A 19480-nucleotide genomic window follows, 5' to 3' on the forward strand; every position below is an offset into this window, starting at 1 on the left:
TTCCCTCAGAAATTATACCCTGCAATCTTCATAAACAACCAAGTCCCAATGCTGGCAGGGACTCAGGGCAAGAACTGACTTCTTTCCCTTTTCAAATTGTCCCAAGGCTTTAAAATTTATGTTCCAGTCCTAAAACCTGAACTTTTCCAGAAATCAGAAGAACACAGAGTGTTTATCTGATGGCCTGGCACCATATCTTTGTAAAGTCTTCGAATAAACCACATTTTTATTTTCATCTTAATTAGGTGGACCCAAGTCTCCATGGAAACAAACTGAGGGCACTCACCATGTGCCTCAAGATAAGGAGAACATTTATGAAAGAAAGTCTTCTCAACTCATCACCAGAAATAGAGCCTTGTGCTAATCCTGAGGGGACAACACAATAGCTGGCCAAGCTTCACAAATAATATGGGAACATTCCAGGGACTTGGGGTTCTGGAGTGGGCAGGATTAATTCTCCCAGCCTGGCCCCGTGGGAACGGCGACCCCACACACAAGGGCTCACACCAAGACTGGTTTGCTAGGATAAACCCCCAAATCAAAAAAAGGTTTTCCCTTTAAAAAAAGCTCCTAAAGAACACTGGCAGTTCAACATGTGACTTGGAGATGTTTGGAGGGACTGGGCCACCTCTTGTGAAATGAAACCTAATTAAATATTTGGTTTCACAGTGGAGGTGGGGAATAACCATCTCTTTCCAAGAATTTGGTTTCTGATCTCTAAATGTCCTCTTATTTTCAAATCAAATGACTTCAGAAGTGACATGATGTTCCTAAAATGTGTTTGGCATGAAGTAAACAGACACTGGCACCAGCACATTTCTGGAGAGGCAAGGGAAGCTCCCTGTGCCAAACCCCTGCCTGTGTTACCTTCAGCTCCCACCACTCTGTGGCTGCATGAACTTTTGACCCACAATGCAAGCAGAGCCCAAGGGAAAGAATTCAAATTTGCTGTTTATCATTTCTCATTTTTCCTTCCAATTGTTAATTCAGGTTTGGGATTATTTTTCAAATTCTGACACTCAGAGAGTACATTCTGCCTTGAGCTTATCTCTGCCCACAACCCAATTTAGCACCAGCAGTAAATTCCTAACTCTCACCCTTGGAAACAATCTAGCAGGATTTGGTCCATCTTTGTGGTAAAATACCAAATGACAAGATTTAAATACATCAAATGTATTTAACTGTATTAAAAAACCCCATCCTTTGAATTTGTTTTTAACAACAGGTACATAATTCTATAAATGCTAATATGGCTCCCTAAACTCTGACCCTCTGACAGAAACAGGAAGATCTTTAATTTAAGATCCAGGCAAATATTTGAAGAAAAAACATTTTGGTATTCAGAGACAAAAAATTCTTCATGACATCTAAGATGAAAGTTTTATTCAAGAGCTTCTACACCTTGCTGTGAAACATGGAAGAATGGAGAAATACAAAACTGTGGAAGAGCAACAAAAACAGGAAGAGGAGGAAAAAGTTAATCTTAAAGCTAGGTTTTGTTGTTATTGGTACTCACTCTCTACATTTTAAGCAGTGTTGAAAGCTTCTTTTAACAGCCCTTTAGGGAAGCAGTTTGTGAAAAGTACTTTAAAGGGTGATTTATTTGAAAAATTCTAATAGATTTTTGGAAGTGGAAGAATTATTGGGCCCTTGACTATCAGCACAAACACCAACCCCACTCCAGGTCAGAGACCTGGCAAACAGGAATATTTCAGAGGGCTTGAGGGAATAGGCAAGCAGGGGGAAACCTGCTGTGGCAGAAACATTCATTGCTACAATACATTTTAAAATCCTACTCTTTTCCACTCACAGCTTTTCAAATATTGACAATTTATTCTATTTATTATTGATATTGGGGATGAGAAAAGCACAAGGGGTTTGGGTTTTTTCCTATTTGCTTCATCCTAGCAAGAAGTATTTAATTCAAGAGCTTTGTTTCTGTGCACTGGAAAGCAAATCCACAGCAACTAAAGAACCAAAACACTAAAGAGTAGATTTAGATAATTCAAAAGCCCTCAGAACACCTTCAAGGAGTCCTTCCATCTCTAATAACAACTGTGCCTACACAAATGTTCCACTTATACAAATGAGTTTCAGAACAATAACATTAAAAGTGTGAGTTACAGTAATGCCAAACTGTTTTAGTGTTCTAGGCAAACATTTTCATGCTGCTTTTTGCCCATTTTCTTTACAGAACTAGGCCAGAATTGTGCAGAAAGCAAGAGAATATCACACTAAAAGCTCTAAATCCCACAGGCCTCTTATCATTGCAGCATCACTCTCATTCCCTACAGGGAAATACAACTCCCCTCCCATAATTAAGTGGATCATTCAGATTACAGGTAAATATCAAGTTTGGTCATATTTTGCCTAAGGTGTATTTCATGCTCAGTACTTTAAACGTCTCTAAATAATGTAGCAAGGTTTATAAAAAGATATTTGGAAAATACATTATGGCTTCCAGCAGAACCATTTTACAGCTGAGTTCAGAGCTGAGGATAATTTTGTTTCCTGAGTGCCAAGAAGCACAAATTGCCATTTGCCATTCCACACAGTGATTCCATTAGTTCACATCTGTCTTCAACATCAAAACGCATTTCCTCACTAATGAATTTCAGACCAATAAATTCCCATCCTGAAATAAATCCATGACAGTCTGTGGTGTAACTTCAGAGCTTTGTGGTGAGTACAGCAAACAGAGGAAGACACATTTTCTCCTGCTGGCAGAACAGCTGGGATAATCCTGATTTATCAGAAATATTTCAAAACCACCAAGGCAAGCCCAGCTCTGTAAATCTCAAAACAAGATAAGCCAAATTTTATATTTGAAGCTTCTTTACTGCTGATGGCCCTGTGGGTTCATCACCATAGCACTGATGATTGTCCCCATCAAACCACTGCAGAGAGGAAAAATCCCTACGAGGACCAAAGCTGTATTTGCAACACTCAGCCACTGCTTTAGAATAAGTTACATTTTAAATAATTGCTGTTTAAGGCATCAATGTCAGATCACCTTCTAAGTGAGTGTATCACCAGTATACTGAACATTCAGCAATACAGGGAATTTTCTTGGAGTAGTGTGTCCTAAACGTGCTATTTTATTAAAATCCATAGTCTCAGAAGAGCTCCAAAACTCTTGAAATGCAAAAAAAGATGGTGTTAATACCTAAACCAATGCAGTTGCTGTGCCAGGGAGCTGCTGAGGATGCTTTTTACATCACCCCAGGAGCAGCAGTGACACAGATTCATTGTTCCAACATTCACCACCTCTGAAACCCCAAAATCAGCCCCATTACCTGTCCTGCAGACAGGACAGATCAGAACACCTACCTCTATATCCTGGATTATCTTTGGGTATAAGGACCTGTAAAAGGAATTTGGGGGCCCATCTGTTGGTCTGTTTTTAAACAGGTACTGATCCCTAGAAAGAAGGAGAAACAGTTTTCAGTGTACCGCAAAGAATTCAAACTTCACAGGAATGCAAAGCCTGCCCAGAACAAAACCCTCAGCACATATACTAAGAAATGTCTGGGAGAATTTTAGTATCACTATTACAGCCCTTGTGACTTTGCAATTTGGCAAATATTTAGAATGTCCAAGGTTAAAAAGATAACAAGTGTTTTCCAGTTCTGATTTCCTGCTCCACAAGGTTTCATCCTTGTGCCATCCCCTTGCTCTGTACATGCCTTTGCTCAGGCACACCACTAGAGAGCACAGGGAAACAGGTTTCTGAAGCAGAACAGCTCTCCAGAAACTTGGGAAGGACAGGAAAACAAGGGTTTTCCCTTTGAGAGGCTCCTGCAGCCCAAGCTGCTATTTTATACTTTAAGAAAAAAACAAAAACGACAACAAAAACAAAAAGCAAACAGAAAAAACAAATTTTAAAAAACCCACCAAAACCAAACCAGAAAAAGTCAATTGGAAATAATTCACTTGAGAAAAAGCCCTGCAAATGTGCTGGCACTGTTTTTTGTGAGCTGATGGAACTGACAGTTCTCCTCACAATATAGAAATTCCAAATTTGCACAGACTCAAGCAAGAAAAAATGGTGTCAGACATGGGAGCTCAAAAGGACAGGGGCAAAGGCAGAGCAGAAAGGGGAGCTGACAGCTTTGGCCTCCAGCCCCAGCAGAGATGAGGAGCTCAGCAATACCCATCTCCTGTACCCTTCCTTTGGGGCAGAGCTCGTGGGAGGATGTGTGCAGGAGGCTGTGCAGCAGCAGGGGAGCTCAGGTGTTACTGTCATATTTTATGAAAAATCCTTTCACCAGGATGTTTTCTCCTGAGAAGCCTCAGAAAAGAAATGTAAACAATAATTATCAGATTGCTTGGAATGTGGTTTGAAGGTTGTTACCAACAGCTGCATCTTTGGTTCCATGTGAACTGTTTTAACTTAATGACCAATCCCAGTCCAGCTGTGTCAGGCTCTCTGAGTCTGTCACAGGCTTTTATTATCTTTATTATAAGCTATCTTTATATATATCTTTTATTATAAGATATCTTTATATATATCTTCTATTATTATTCTTTTCAAGCCTTCTGATGTCTCCTTTCTCTTTCTGTAGTATAGTTTTAGTATATAATTTTCAGAATAGAATAGAACAATAAACCAGCCTTCTAAGAACTTGGGAGTCAATTCTCATCTCTCCCCTCACCCTGGGACCCAGAGCCCCCCAAGAACTGAGAGCCCCAGTGAGCACTCACCAGCCCCTCCTCTCGGAGAGCCCCTTCCAGAGCGGGTCCGTGCGTACCATCCTCTCGATGAGCTTCTTCCAGAGCATCCCCTCTGAGATCACTCTCTGCCACTCCTTACACACCAGCTCTGCTGCACACAGGGATCTGGCATCGAGATAGGAAAGGATGTTTTCTGCTATGTGATCTAAGCCTTGCTCTACAAAGAAATGAAGAGCAGTCAGTGAGTGCACAGAAACAACCAAAGCAGCTTTGCAAGACACTGAGAATGCAGAGCTTCAGGGCAGGGCACCAATGTGAGAACACTGCCACTGGCAGGGGCACCAGCTACACGTGAGTGCACACAGAGACACCAAAATATCCCCAAGGTTTTGTCTTTCCTGCCTGTCTTTCCACTCCTCCTATGGTGCAGGAAAAGCAGCGTGGACAGGCCCAGGAGGGGATTCTCCCCTGCACTCTGCTCTCCTGAAATCCCACCTGGAGCAGGGATCACAGCTCTGTGTCCCCAAGACAAGGACATGGAACTGTTGGAGCACGTCCAGAGGAGGCCCTGGAGCTGCTGGAGGGACCAGAGCAGCTCCCCCTGGAACCAGGCTGGAAGGGCTGGGAATGTTTAGCCTGGAGAAGGGAAGGTTCTGGGGGGGCCTCAGGACCCCTGCCAGTGTCAGGAAGGGCTGCAGGAAAGTTCCTCTGCATCAGGAGCTGCAGGGCCAGGACAGGGGGAATGCTTCCCTGCCACAGGGCAGTGTTAGATGGGATACTGGAGAGAAATTCTTCCCTGTGGAAAAGTCACTGCTCAGTCTGTTCCTTATTTCAAAGACCTGCAATTTTGCTTTCCACAAAACTTCCCTGAACCTGAGATGTTGAATAACTCAATTTTCATGAGTAACATACACCCCTTGGCCAAGCATGAAAAAAATCTTTCAAACCAGGAGATGACGACCTTTTTAATTTTCCACTTTATCTCATGACAGCCCACTTTAGGCTTCAAACAGTCCTGACAAATCAAAGGAACTACTGTTATTTTCTAGAGCATGAAGAAAGTATATTCATACAGTCCTCCACTGCACACTGAATTTCACATGGCCTTCATAAAAATGAACAGCAGCAGACAGCAGAAACTAATACATGTGAGTCTACTCATTTATTGATTTACTCTACATCATTTAGGTAACTATAACATATGTCTAGTGGCCCTGTCCTTTGTGTCTGTGCTTTGGACCTGATCCTATTATGTTAATTAGGGTAAATATTTCACTTGACATCTCTTTTGGATGTAGCAATTTAAACATGTGAACTTCTGCTAGCAGTGAAAATCTCAAGAATAGATTTGATGTCAGACAACATGCAGGACTAAGTTTAAGACAAATTAAGGCCTGAAATAGCTGCATATCCCTATTTTACATTAAAAGACAGGGATTTGTTTTAGAAAATTTCTGAAATAGGTACTAAAGCCTTTCCACTTTCTGAAGTAAAATGAATTTGACATCTATTGGTAGACTTTTCAAAGGAAAATATGACAGCCATCCCTTATGACTCTACAGAGTCTTTACAGTTTAACAGAAATGGTGAAAAAGAGCTGTTGTTGATTAGAGGGAACAGCTGAAGGTTTGGTTGAACTTCAATAATAAATTCAAACAATTAAAATTCACAGGGATTTCAAAGGTCTGTGTATAAATATCACTTTGTGTGAAAATGAAACCCAAATGTGGGATGCCAACTCTCTAAATGTGATCAACATCAGACACAAAACAGTCACTTAGATCAGGAAACATGCCACAGTTACCACTCTGTCACTGAAAACAATTCCATCTACTCTTCTTCCATTTTTCCTGCATTCTCACAGGTGTAACATTGGTCAGGACAGTGAGCAAAAACTACTCCTCTTTACAAAAAAAGAATTTGACTTCCTCAAGACAAGCAAAGCCATCTTTTAAAAAGGCATCATTGAGCATCCTGAGTTGGGAGGGACCCACAAGGATCATCAACTCCAACTCCTGGCCCTGCACAGAATGACCCCAGAAATCCCTCCATGTGCCTGAGAGTGGTACTCCAGTTCCTTTAATTGCCTGCAGCCCAACACAGGATTGATTTCAAGCAGCTGGGACTAAGTTCCTGGGTAAATCTGGACAGATGTTCTCTGCACGCCACAGCACCTTCAAGGAAGGCTGAACATGGGAACAATTCCCAGTATTTACACTGGGGACAAGCAACAGAAGTTGTAAAGATGTATTTTGGTATATACAAATGTGGTGTAAACGAGTGTCACCTTACAAACCTTCCAACATTTTCTTAGGCAGAAATATATAAAATGAAAGATCTGTCCAATTCTCTATCAGCCCTGAGGTAGAAAAGCAAACAAAATTTTAATTGAAGATCAGACTTGCAAATGAAGGGTCTGGAGAGTCATTTCTAGGAGGAGCAGCTGATTTGGAGTTTTAGGATTTAGCTTTCAGGTTTTGCATGGCCTCTTCCACCCTCAGTGCTCAGAACTGTCCTGGTATTCCTGTGCCCAGGCTGCTCACACACTGCAGGGTGAGGCTGTGCCAGGGGCACACAGAACACACTGAGCACTCACCCAGGCTGATTTCCCACTCTGCAAACAATGTCCATACTTTTCCCTTTCCAAGAATCATATGAATCACTGCCCCTAGCAGCAAGAACCCAGAGATACAATTTCTTCCAAAAACTTATTGAAAAAAACCACAACTTTACCATATTACAACCTAGATATTCTGTATATCCACTATTGCTGCTCTGCATTTTTGTGAAAAAATTCACTGAGCAAGTACAAAATCAGATTTCATATGTGAACATATCAACACAGGCTGACACTTGTGGGTGTCAGAAGAGGTTGTGAAAGGAGGAGTCAGGGTTGGACAACACAATAAAAATCCACAAGTGATTTTGCTCTCAGGTCAGCAACGAGAGCGGACAAACTAGATGCACTCATCTAAGCAGAAACTCAGAACAACACTAAAATGTAAGAGTTCCTAAACTAAAACACCTCTGCAGTAGCAGTTTCTGTATGAAAAAGGAGTTCAGACCAAAGCTTGCAGACACACAACTTTTGTGACAGCTCAGTTCCAACTCCAGCACAAATCCTTTGGGCTACACCAGCCCGACTGCTTTAACGTGGAACAACACTGGCATCCAGTGGCCAACACCATCAATCACAGAAGGGACTCAGCACCCTGCTGCCCCTCCCTGCACCGGGAGCAGCAGAGGCTCTCTGAGGGACAGTGGGATGCAGGGATGTCCCCAAGGGGAGCCCCTGCTCGTGCCCTGGCCTCACCTGGCAGCGCAGTGATGAAGTCCCGCTGTAACATGGGCTTCAGGTAGGAGTTAATATGTCCATGCTGATAGTGACACATCCGGGAAATGAGGTGTTCCACAAATTCCACTTGATCTGATTCAGACCACTGGTCAAAGTATTTTATACACAAGTCTTTTTCCTTTTCGTAATTTCCTTCCGATGGTCTTTTTCTTGAGACAATCACAGATGAAGTTCCATTACTTATCTGGGGTTGGAAAAGGAACATTATTTATATGTTAGTGTACATTTAAATATTGATATTTATATACTTAAATACATATAAATACCAATATTGAAATACTGGTATTTATATATAAGCTACAGGAACAGCTTAATAAAATGTCTCTCAAGGAAGAACATGTAAGAAGATGCAAAGAAATAATCAAAACTTAATTTTAAAACACATTCTTCAAGAAATGAGTTACATCAGATGAATTTCAAAGACTTTTTGAAGTCTTTCATAGCCTTTGCTCCCAAAATTACTACTTACAGTGAAAATCTTGAATTCCTCCCTTACACTTTTTACCACTTAAACCCCAAGGATGTAATTGTTTTTAGAACTACCTTTCCCAGCTCAAAGCAGTGGTTTCTAGGCACATTGCAGATTGTCTCCACAAATGTTCTGCTCAGATTCTGGCAGTTAAAATAAGAATTTGAGACCCTCATGTCAGTGTTGCACTGGTTGTCCTCAAATAAAAGCTGAGAATCAAGGGCTTGGTTTGTTTTTGCTCCTGTCAATGTTTGGGACATGCACATGAACACCTCATTAAAATCCCAGGAGCTTCAGCTCCACATCAGGATGGCCCAGAACACCCCAGCAGGAGCCACTGCTAATTACTGAGCACAGCTCAGAGTGGTGCCAGCTCCTCTGAGCCCCTCAGGAGCCAAGGGGCTGCTGGGGAGCAATTGGAGCTCCAGAATATTCCCAAACTTCTTCAAAGCAAACGGGTTGTGAGTCCTTGCCATGTTGAACTTCTCATTCTAAACAACAGTCACATGCTCAGAAATATAAATTAACTTTATTCCCAAGGTTGCTTTGACAGAGCATTGTCCTTCCAAGGCCAGCACAAACTATAAAATCTGAGCAAAAATGATAATTTCTTGAGGATTATCCACTGGCACCATCCTTCACTTGAAGGCTGAGCTAATTTTAGGAGGATACAGCCAACTACATCCAAGGATGATTATGCAGACCAAGATTTGGCCATTTCTCAAAAGCAGGAACATACAAAATCCTGGCACCTCTCCTTCTACATCCATGTTAGTCCTACCTGCCACAAGGTATTTTTCTTTGGAGACTCATCTTCATTCTGATCCTCCATTACTGACGTGTTCTGGAAAAAAAGAACAAATATTACTTCAGCTTCTTACTCTGTGACAATTTCTTGCTCTACAAGCATTACAAAAAAGCAAATCAATTGAACAAATAAAATTCATTTTCCCAGTGAATGGAATTCTCAAAGACTTCTGGCCACAAAACCTGAGTCTTATAAATAAATTCCCCTTTTAACTGACATGTTTATCAATTCCATTTACTGTAAAGATAACTCCCCAACCCCGCTTCAATTTCCTTTGACAGGTTTTCATGCAGCCTTTCAACGCTTTTCTCACTGGGAAATAAATTCACTTTCATCCTACTCAAGCCAAAGCAATTAAACCTGTCAATGTATTCAACCAGCACTTTCTGCCAAAGTTAAATTGCATACAGCTAGGCAAAAAAAAAAAAAAAAAAAAGAAAAAAATCACTATACACTACTTACATGCAACAGAATATGCTTTTTTCCCAGCTCTAGGAATAGGGATCATTCTCTGCAGAACATCTCTGCAATTCACTGCCCAGGCTGTGCCTACAACCCTTGGCAGTCACCCCTGCCTTTATTGCATGCTCTGCCCAAACCAGAATTGATCCTTACTATTGCTTCCCTCCCTTTCCTTCACCAATGAAAGATGGAAGCATTTCCACAAAGCTGCAGCTGCAAACGTTTCTCTGAGCTCACCCCTGTCTCCCAAAGTAGTTGTCTCTTTTCTGTCCCTGTTGTTGATGAGCTGTTCCCTTTTGCTGCCCATGGTACACCACCACCACCTCTCCTCCCTGCTCCCCAGTCCCTCATTGCCAGGCAGTTCCAGCTTCCCCCAGCCCTGCCCTCCCCATCCCCATGCCCAGGGCACTGGCAGAGGGTTAGCAGGACAAACTGAGTGTCCTCAAACACCTGCAATTATTTCAGCCTTCTTCCCTTCTGTCTCAACAGGAACAAGGAGCCCAGCTAAAACATCCAATGGAGTAAGTCACACAATTCCCTTACTCCTACCATCTTGGATTATGGATAACTCCTTAGAAACTGCATCCACCCCCACTCAAAACACAATTCCATCTCAAAAGCATTCATCTCCTCCTCTTTCCTCCACAAGGATGTGCTGCACAAACCAGAGAACCTGGAAAATGAGCAGTGTCCTGCCCACAGCAACCCTCCCTCCCCTGCCCAGTGCCTTGGCTCAAGCCTACCCTGGGCCCTCTCTGAAGGAGAGGAAAACACATGGCACATGGGCTGAGGATGGCAGGATAAAACTGTGCCCACAGGTGATGGAAAGACTCAACTGCCTGCTCATGACACAAAACAGCAACATGTACAAACCCAGGAGGTGGCTGGAGGGAAATCCAGAAAGGAATAAAGGCAGGAGATGTTTGGGGTGTCTCTACGAAAGCATGGATTTGAGTGTTTCTGGACAGCCACACCTTCCACGGTTCTTGCAGCCACAGTCTCTGCAGGGCCATCCCAGTTATTCACAAGTCCCAACCAGCCCCTCTCACTGGGGCACAGAGCAGTGCAAGGGCTGATCCTCCCCAGGAGGGAACTCACAGCAGCCCCTCACTGACTGGGACCAGCCAGCCCACACCAGTTACACCATCCTGGAAAGCAAACATGCCACCAGGAAATGCAGGGTGTCTCTGATTTGATTTTATTTCAATATGAATATGTAAAAACACTCATTAGAGTGATTATATGTTGTTAACTGTGCATCCAATTAGCGTGTCCTTAAATGAGTAAGGAACATCTCGTGTCCTTTGGCAGCTGAAGGCTGAATAAACCCATGGATCCTGGCAGCTACAAACAAGAACACTGAGAATATCAAACAGGTGGCTTTGGTCAGCAAATTCAGCAGAAATCTCACATTTTATCCATCTATGCCCTAACTTTCCTTCAGCAGGCTATGGTGGGACTCTGCCATTGCATTTCTCCCTTTATCAGAAAATATCTCAGAGATCTTTGCCAGCTTTCCTAAGAACTGCCTCCTAAACATGATGTCATTCTATGAACATCCAATAGAACTAGAGCACAGCACACTGTGACACAGAGTGCAGGGACACAAATGTCACCAAAACCATCAGATTTCCACATCAGCAGACTGTACAGTGAGTTTCCCTCTGTGCTGTGCCCTACTCAATTCCACTGAACTGGGAAAGACCTGGGCAGCAGGCTGTGGGAGAGGCTACAGCCTTGCAATCTCACAGGACCACAGAACCATTAAGGCTGGAAAAACCACAGGGAGCACTGAGGTCAGGCTGTGCCCCATGCCCACCCTGTCCCCTGCCCAGAGCACAGAGTGCCACCTCCAGGTGTTCCTGGGACACCTCCAGGGATGGGGACTCCAATGCACTGCTCCCAGAGACACTCATGTCCTGTCACCATGTGAGCCATGAGTGTGGGGGCAGATAACTCAGCTTGTATTTTAGGCTGGAAATGAACATGGTATTCAGATATTTCACCAGGAAGTTGACAGCTGCATTCATTTAATGGCATCTACTACTACATCTACTCTTTTCCCACCCTGACTCATTCCACACTTTCTTACTGAATTTTAGAGCTTTTAAATCCCTCATCCTTTCCCTTTCTGCTCCCAAATACATATCTTGTTTTCCCTATTATATCTTCTTTTCCTAATAAACTTGCTCTGCTTCTCTTAAAACACTTCATTTTGGGGTCATTCCCCCATCACACCCATCCCAATTCAGACTCCAATCTCTCTCTCCAACACTTAAGCCTACTGACTGGAGAGCAGGAGGTGATGGGGTCCTGCCCTGCTGGCTGGAGGAAGCAATCAGACAGCTCTGATCTGCCCTGTCCATTCCCAGCACTTGGCAGAAGAAGGATTTCAGAATTCCTGACAGATGGTGTCACCAGTCCTTGTGCAAGAACACCAATAGGCATCTCCAAGGGCAGCTCTTCCCTTCCCTCAGTGGCACCTCTGCTCACCCCACCCAGCTGCTTTCCCACGTGGCTTTGAAGTGCCATCACCACGGAATTCACCCCAATTCTCCCAGCTCTGCTGCTCAACAGCTCCAAGGCCTGATGGAAGCACTGGCATCTCATCCCAGTGACCCCAGCAAGGCTGAGCTGCCCTGCAGACATTCTCCAAGTGTGATTCTGACCTCCACAAGAGCCTTGCAGCTTCTCACAGGGCAAGAGTTTCTAAATATTGTCAATTCATCTTGTTTATAGGTTCATTTCTTCCAGGAATTCTTGTGAAGTTGCTCATGGCTCTTGCAAAAGTAGAATGATTATTTCCAACCAGCTGTCATTCCTTAATTAGTCAGCCTGGAGTAAGTGCTCTCCATCCCTACTGGGAACAGCAGTGACAGCCAGGAGATAACAATGGGTCCAAGCTGGGATGGTTTGTTGCTGCCTCACAGTTGTTGAAACCCAAATGAATTGAGTTACACTGAGCAAAGCCCCAGCCTCTATTTCCACTGACTGTAACCAGAAATGGCAGTAAAATTCACACATTGCTCCACAAGCTGGGCAAGTTTAAAAGCTCATTTCCTGGAGATTTGTATCCCACATTCCTTGCTTAGTCCCACAGAAACTTCAGGCTTTCCTTAGTCTTTCTGCTCCACAATACTTTAATTTTATGGGATTTCTATGGGGTGCAGAAAACTGTGGCAAAAACAGGTTCACAAGTTACTTGGAGAGAAAGAGGTTCTGACAACCCTGATTACATCAAGCTAATTCCTTTTGGAGATTACAAAAAGCTTCTGAAACAGAAAGAACTATGAATGATTCCCAAAGGCAAAGATACTGTAGGTATTCCATAACTCCACAAATCACAGTTTCAATTAAGATCCTTGGATACCAGGCAGCATCTGATGTCTAAAGCACAGCAGTTGCACAGATCTGAGGCTGTGAGGGGCAAAAGCACTCAGTGTTTTCCTGCAGGTGAGTGGCACTGCAAGGCTCCCCTCCCTCAGAAGGAGCAGGAAAAGCTGCACCTTTTCCAGCAGAAATCCATCAAACCTGGAGAGGCTGCTCCAGATTTCCAGCAGGCTGCTCTCAGCCTGGGTTGCACTGGGTTCTGGGAGTGCCCTGAGTCACTCAATTGCCTGGGCAGGAGAACAGCCAGGGGCAGCTTTGCTCTGCAGCCACTGAGAGCTCCAGTATGGGAGAGCAATCATGGAAGTGACAGCAGGAAATCCTGGGAACTGGGACAGGACACACAAGTTTCAGCACTGAGCAAGGCTCACAGCACTGCTAAGTTTCTCTGATGATAATAAAGCTTTCCCTGACAAATAAAAGATTCACAGGATACAGAGGATGCATGGACAAAACAAGACAACAGCTCTGTTGCCCTGAAAAAAAAGAAGAGAGTCTTATATTTGAGCTTTAATGAAAGGGAAAGGAAGCAAGAATTTCTATGTCTCACTGCCCTTGAAACTACAGCAGTAATTCCCATCCCAGTTAAAGACCCAGCTAAGTCTTCAACGGTCTAACTTTTCACAAGATTCTCACTCTCTGGAAAAAACCACCAGGAAATTTCAGTTAAACTTACAAAATAAGCAAAACCAATTAAAACAATTCAGCTGAACAGATTCTGATGGCCTTTAACAAACCACATCTGATTTTGAAGAAGCTGAAGAACCAACACAAAATAACAAATACATACTTGGATACCTCAGAATCAAACTCTGCAGGTGGAGTACACAGCACTGCAGCTTCAATGCCCTCCTGAAGCCAGCTCTGCCCCACAGGGACTGTGGAGGTCCCACACACATTTCCCAGGGCAAGAGAGGAATCTGCCATCCTCTGGGACAGCTGGAGCCAGCAGCAGTGCTGGGCTGCCATCTGCACCAGCCAGAAGTGAAGAGCACATGCCCCTCATGGCTTCCTGCTTTTAATAGAGCCAGAAACTGCCAAAGGCTTCAGGGCATTTCCAAATGGAATGAGCATCTCCACGGGGAGAAATGGGCAGTATTTGCTGACCCAGGAACTTGTTAAACAATGGTTACTAACAACATCTTCATATTTGATCAGGGATTAGAGGGGATTTTCCTCTTCTAACTATGGAGAGGCTCTCAGTAAAAATGTTCTGGAGCACAAATATGAAATTAAGTTGGAGAACCCCTAACCTAGACTGCACAAGATGGGAACGAACCTCTCTCACAGCAAGGACCAAATCCCTCCCTTCTCACTCTCCTCAAAATCTGCCTGTGAAGAAACATAAAAGTCCTGATGTCCCCAAGTTCCATTGGCCTCCTTGGCCCCCAGGGACAGCTGGCTGTCCACCAAACATGAAGGTTTACACTGCTGACCATAGCCATGTCTATATTTGATGTCTGTATTAGTAATTGCTTGTTTCAGCTTAAACTAAACTATTTATGTAAGCACTGGGGATCTGCACGAATTAGGCTGAACATGCTTCAATTCTTACCTAGCTTGCTGCTCTCCCAGTTGCCAGGTTTTATTTTAGTGCAGCTATTGCTGGAAGTTCAGACAAAAATATACTTAAAATACTTAAAGAGTCTACCAAGAGCCAACAGCTGAAGGCAAAATTAGAAAAAAACCCTCGGAACCGAAAATAGGGCATTAATTTTTATTTGGCCTCTGACTAACCACCAAAAAGTCAAAAGGAAGACATGCTGAATTCAGCACCACAGTTCCCCAGTTTGTGTTTCAAGCTGCTACAAACTAAAGTTTGACCACAAGTTACAGATGGTAAGTTTTTAGAAGATACCTAATGCTCTTCCATACCCCAGTTTGACACCTCTCAAGGGTTTGCTTTGCAGGAGGTTTTGGCCAGAGCAATAAGTCTCCCAAAACTAGAATTGCTTGCTCTTGCCTCTGCTCAAAGAAGGAAAACCTCAAGCCATCCCTCACCTACATGTTCCAGAACAGTCATTTCTGCAGGTTCCAAAGACCACAAGCAGTCACTAAGGAGATCACTCTGCTTAATCACCAATGCTCTGATGACTGACAATTAATACCACTATGTTAACTTTCCTTTGAGAGTATCAGTCTTCACCTTAAACTTATTATGAATTAACTCACTGATCTTGTGTGTGTGTATATACTTCTATAAAACACATAAAACTGTGTATCTCTGAGTATTCAGAATATCTAAATTCACATGAAACTAATAAAATCATGTAAATCATCTCTCTCCATGCTCAGTCACCTCTCCCTTCAGCTCCTGGAAGGCCAGAATGAGATCTCCTTGCAGCCTTCCCTTCTCCAGGCTGAACAATCCCAATTTCCTCAGCCTTTCCTCATGGGAGAAGTGCTCCATCCCTCTGATGACCCTGGTGGCCCTCACAAGTCAGGTCAGTGGGGGCAGCACCCAGAGTCACAGCACATAACTTCTTTTGAAACTGAAATTACACATGAAAATGCTCAGCAGCTCAGGATTACTTTTCTGATCCAATTCCATGAAACTCAGCAAGGACTCCAAATGCACCATGAGCCTTTGGTGATGGCACATCCTTTACAGGCAGCTCTGTGCCCAAACTGCAGCCTGAGCCTGCCTGGCAGGGCAGGATTTAATCCTTACCCCAGCCTGTGAAGGGCCACAGATGATGGAGAACTGTAGCAGGAAAGTCATTCTGGGGCTTTTACAACTTCTGAAATAACGTATCACATGTCCTCAGAAAGATTTACATCAAAAATATTCACTGACTGACTTAGTGACTTAGTTAGTTCAGTGTAGGTTGTCATAAGAAACAAAACAATTGCACTTCTGTCCAAGTTCAGAGCTATTTTCCAGCACGCCTCCATTTCCACACAGCAGGCTGATGTCACCAGAAAAACAATGTAATTACTGCAATCCCAAGAGACATCCAGTGGGGGTTTGATTTGGTTTGGTTGGGTTTTAAATATGCAGTAACTGGCTGGGTCTTAAGGGCAGCCTTACCTCAACAGGTATTGCAGGATCCCATTAACAACACCTTCCTTGCAAGAACTGTTTCAAAGACACCCTAAACTCTCATTTAATGTTCTGAGTGTCTGGAGTAAAGAGTCAGTAACCCAAACCTGCCTGTACCCATGCTATAAAACCACGGTGTATTTACAAGGACAATGAGCAGGGAATTGTGTAATTGTAGCAATTTGATGACTCATCCCTGCACCACTCCAGCACCAAAGCACGGCCTGCAAAACTGCACATGGTGCAAACCCTGATGCTGGATGGAAACCAGAGCCCAAACACAGAAAAAGCACTGTGTGTCCACCTGCCCTCAGACACAGAGCACCTGTGATGCAGGAGAAATGGCAAAAACAGCTGGCACTTCAGCCAGGGCTGGGGGTTAAGGTGCCCACAAGCTCAGCTTGTGCTGCCAGGGGGAAATTTTCAATCATTGATAATAACCATCATCATCATCATCTCCCAGCTTGCACAAGAGCAGCCAGCAATAAGAGGAGCTTCAGTCAAGGCTCTCTGCAAAGCCTCACCTGAGGCTCACCCAGAGGAAAACTGGATTCATTTTCCCAGCCCTGGCCAGCCCAACAGGAGCTTTAATTGCCCCTTCAGCTCAGAGTGGTGTTTGTTTTCCAGGTGTCTCAGTTCATTCCTTTCACTGCCCAGTCACTCAGCTTTCCTTGGCAGGCACTGATGTGTGCAGGAATCCCAATCCATTCCTGCCACAGCAGCAAATCTCAACACTCAAATGGGAATCAAAGCAGCCATCAAGCTTATCACTGGTATCACTGATAACACTTGCAGTCACTTGCCTAAAACATCTCACAATTAACTGTCACTGCCCTACAGGCCAAATACTTCAAAAGACAAATCCCTTCTGCCTGTGAATAACCTTTTCTTAAAAGTACAATGTTTAAACCAGAGACATGGCCCTGACAAACAGGCTGTAGGAAGGTACACAGATGTCAGGAGCAAGGTAGTGATTTGTTTTTTCAATTTATATTTTTAAATAAAGAAGTTACCACAAGTTCTCAGCCACAATTATTAGCAGCAGTTTTGCACTAATGGTTCATCTATTTTCGAGATAAACTTATTTAGGCAGAATCTGCACTTTTAATCTTAATCCATCCCAAAGCAGAACAGTTTTTCCTCTGTACTTTTAAAGCTCAGGGCAAACTTCAAACCATGTCCCTTATACAGCAAACTCACTGAAAGTTCTGAAGGAAAAGCAGAGCTTACGTTTTCAAAGCTTTGATTACACCATGTTACACTCTTGTTCACAACATCTGCACCTGTAACTGTATCAAAAGCTACTCTAATAACTGGATTTTGGTAGGCAGTTAGGAGGATTAGGTATGTCAAGCTTTTGGGATTTTTTAACATATATAATGAAAACATTAAGTCATATTTACTACCTTAGAAAGTATCTCAATGTCGAGTAAGAAACTGATTTAGCTTTTATTTCCTGTATTAAAAAAGCACCCAAAAAAGAAAACTTGAAGGGAAAATACTGGCTTAAGATTATCATCGCTTTTCTTCCTTTTAGAGCAGATGCAAAGAGACCTCTTCAGCTCCACTCATCTCGTCATTTACAGGACTTGTAAAAGTAAAACAAACTATTTAAAGTTGCATTCGACTGCTGACTGCTCAGATTCGCACATCTGACCGAGGGCTGAGCACAGAACAGCAGCTGAATTCCAGCTCCAGAGGCAGCGGCTGCATCCCTGCAGCACCAACTGCTCCACCAGCCCTGCTGCTCCCAGCTCAGACCCTGCCATCCCCTCCTGCAAGCTCTGCCTTTCCCATGGAGCACCTTCCCAAAGCCCGGGGCCTGGATGGACACCTCCACACCACGGCAAGGCAAAATCAAACTCCAAAAGCTCCACAAGTTGGACCTTTTTCTCTACACCACATTCAGGGGTAAACAAGGCAGAAGACAACACTCTGCCCCACAGAATTAATAAATGTTAACGGTATTCCAGATTCAAGGCAGGGTAAGTAACATCTGGGAAGCAAATTTCAGGCTAAGCTAGTAATTAGATCAGTTCAAATTCATCAAAAATAAATTAGCCTCTGTTAAGATTAACTACACATTTGCAACTCGGCTGCCTGGTGCAAAGTTAAAATACTTCAAAGATTATTCCTGGTTTCCCAGAGGGAATTTGGGTTCAGATCTCTCCTGCTGTTTCCATATCAAACTAAAGGGAGTTACCTCAAATTGTCAGCCCAAAGCACAACCCTCAGCACGAGGGGTTTGAGGAGCTGTGAGAGGGAGGGGACACTCAAAGGCCTCAGACACTGCAAAACTTTAAGCAGGTTTTGAACAGGCTTCTATACAAACTTTTACAGGGAAAGCTACACAAAGGTTACTGAAAGCCACTGGACAGTCTGAAATACTAAACCTGCAATAACCCTCAATTATTCATCTTTTGCAAAATAGATGGTATTTGCACACAAAAGAAATACAGAAAAAAGCAGCCACCACAATGAAAATTCAATACAACTGCAGCCAAGAACCAGCAAGCTACCCCAAGGAAGAATCCTGTCCTGCTGGAAGTCCAGCTGTTCCCTCCAGAGATGTAGAGCAGGGTCTTCCAGACTTAGCAGCTCACAGAAATGGATTAATCTTCACAACTCCTCAGGAAATTCTAATCACTCCCTAATTGCCTGAAACACAAGCTTTTTATGCACAGGTTCAGTGTGGGTTTGGAACTGCTGATATCCAAGCAACCCAGAACGTGGAGAAAATCTTATCTCCATGAGGGCTGCAGCCTAACTGCAGCTAAATGAAAAGGCCTTCAGTGATACAAGTTGTAAAAAAATACTCAAATTTTTAAAAATATCCACCCAGCCTTGCCTGGGGATAGGCAGACACTCTGCACTTGAGTGCTGATTCTATCTGGCTTTTCAAAGGCATGTGCAATTGCATAATTTAGATTTCACATGATTTATATAATGGATGGTAAATGTTCCTGACCTGGAAGGTCAGCACCCCTTCTCTCTCTACAACTTCAAGATCCAGTTGATGAATACAGCAGCACCTCACTGTGGGACTCTGCAGCAGAGGATGTGAGAACAGCAGGAACAGCTGCCCCACGTGTCAGGTTCCTGGCTTGGGAAGATTATTGTCAATCCACACCACACCATCAGTGCCACAGCACAGCTTCTTGTGTGGGAGAGGTGGCAGAGCTGTGGCACAGGGCAAACCAAAGGCAGGGCCAGCTGACACCTTGTGCACCCCGAGCCCAGCCCTGTGCCCTGGCAGTGCCAGCACAATCCCTGCCCCAGGGC

At 43.6% G+C, this 19480-nt stretch overlaps 1 protein-coding gene across 6 annotated transcripts in view; it reads right to left on the reverse strand.

Moving 5' to 3' along the window:
• The window catches only part of FBXW11 (F-box and WD repeat domain containing 11), a 58127-nt gene that overhangs the window by 14929 nt on the left and 23718 nt on the right, over positions 1-19480 (reverse strand). For all 6 annotated transcript variants that reach the window (XM_063168432.1, XM_063168433.1, XM_063168431.1 and 3 more), the window contains 4 exons: positions 9280-9342; positions 7988-8213; positions 4705-4891; positions 3331-3421 (listed from right to left, as the gene is read on the reverse strand). In XM_063168432.1, the coding sequence (XP_063024502.1) occupies positions 3331-3421; positions 4705-4891; positions 7988-8213; positions 9280-9342 (567 nt within the window). The remainder of the gene's footprint in view (positions 1-3330; positions 3422-4704; positions 4892-7987; positions 8214-9279; positions 9343-19480) is intronic.

Source organism: Melospiza melodia, chromosome 14, assembly GCF_035770615.1.
Source record: "Melospiza melodia melodia isolate bMelMel2 chromosome 14, bMelMel2.pri, whole genome shotgun sequence".
NCBI lineage: Eukaryota > Metazoa > Chordata > Aves > Passeriformes > Passerellidae > Melospiza > Melospiza melodia.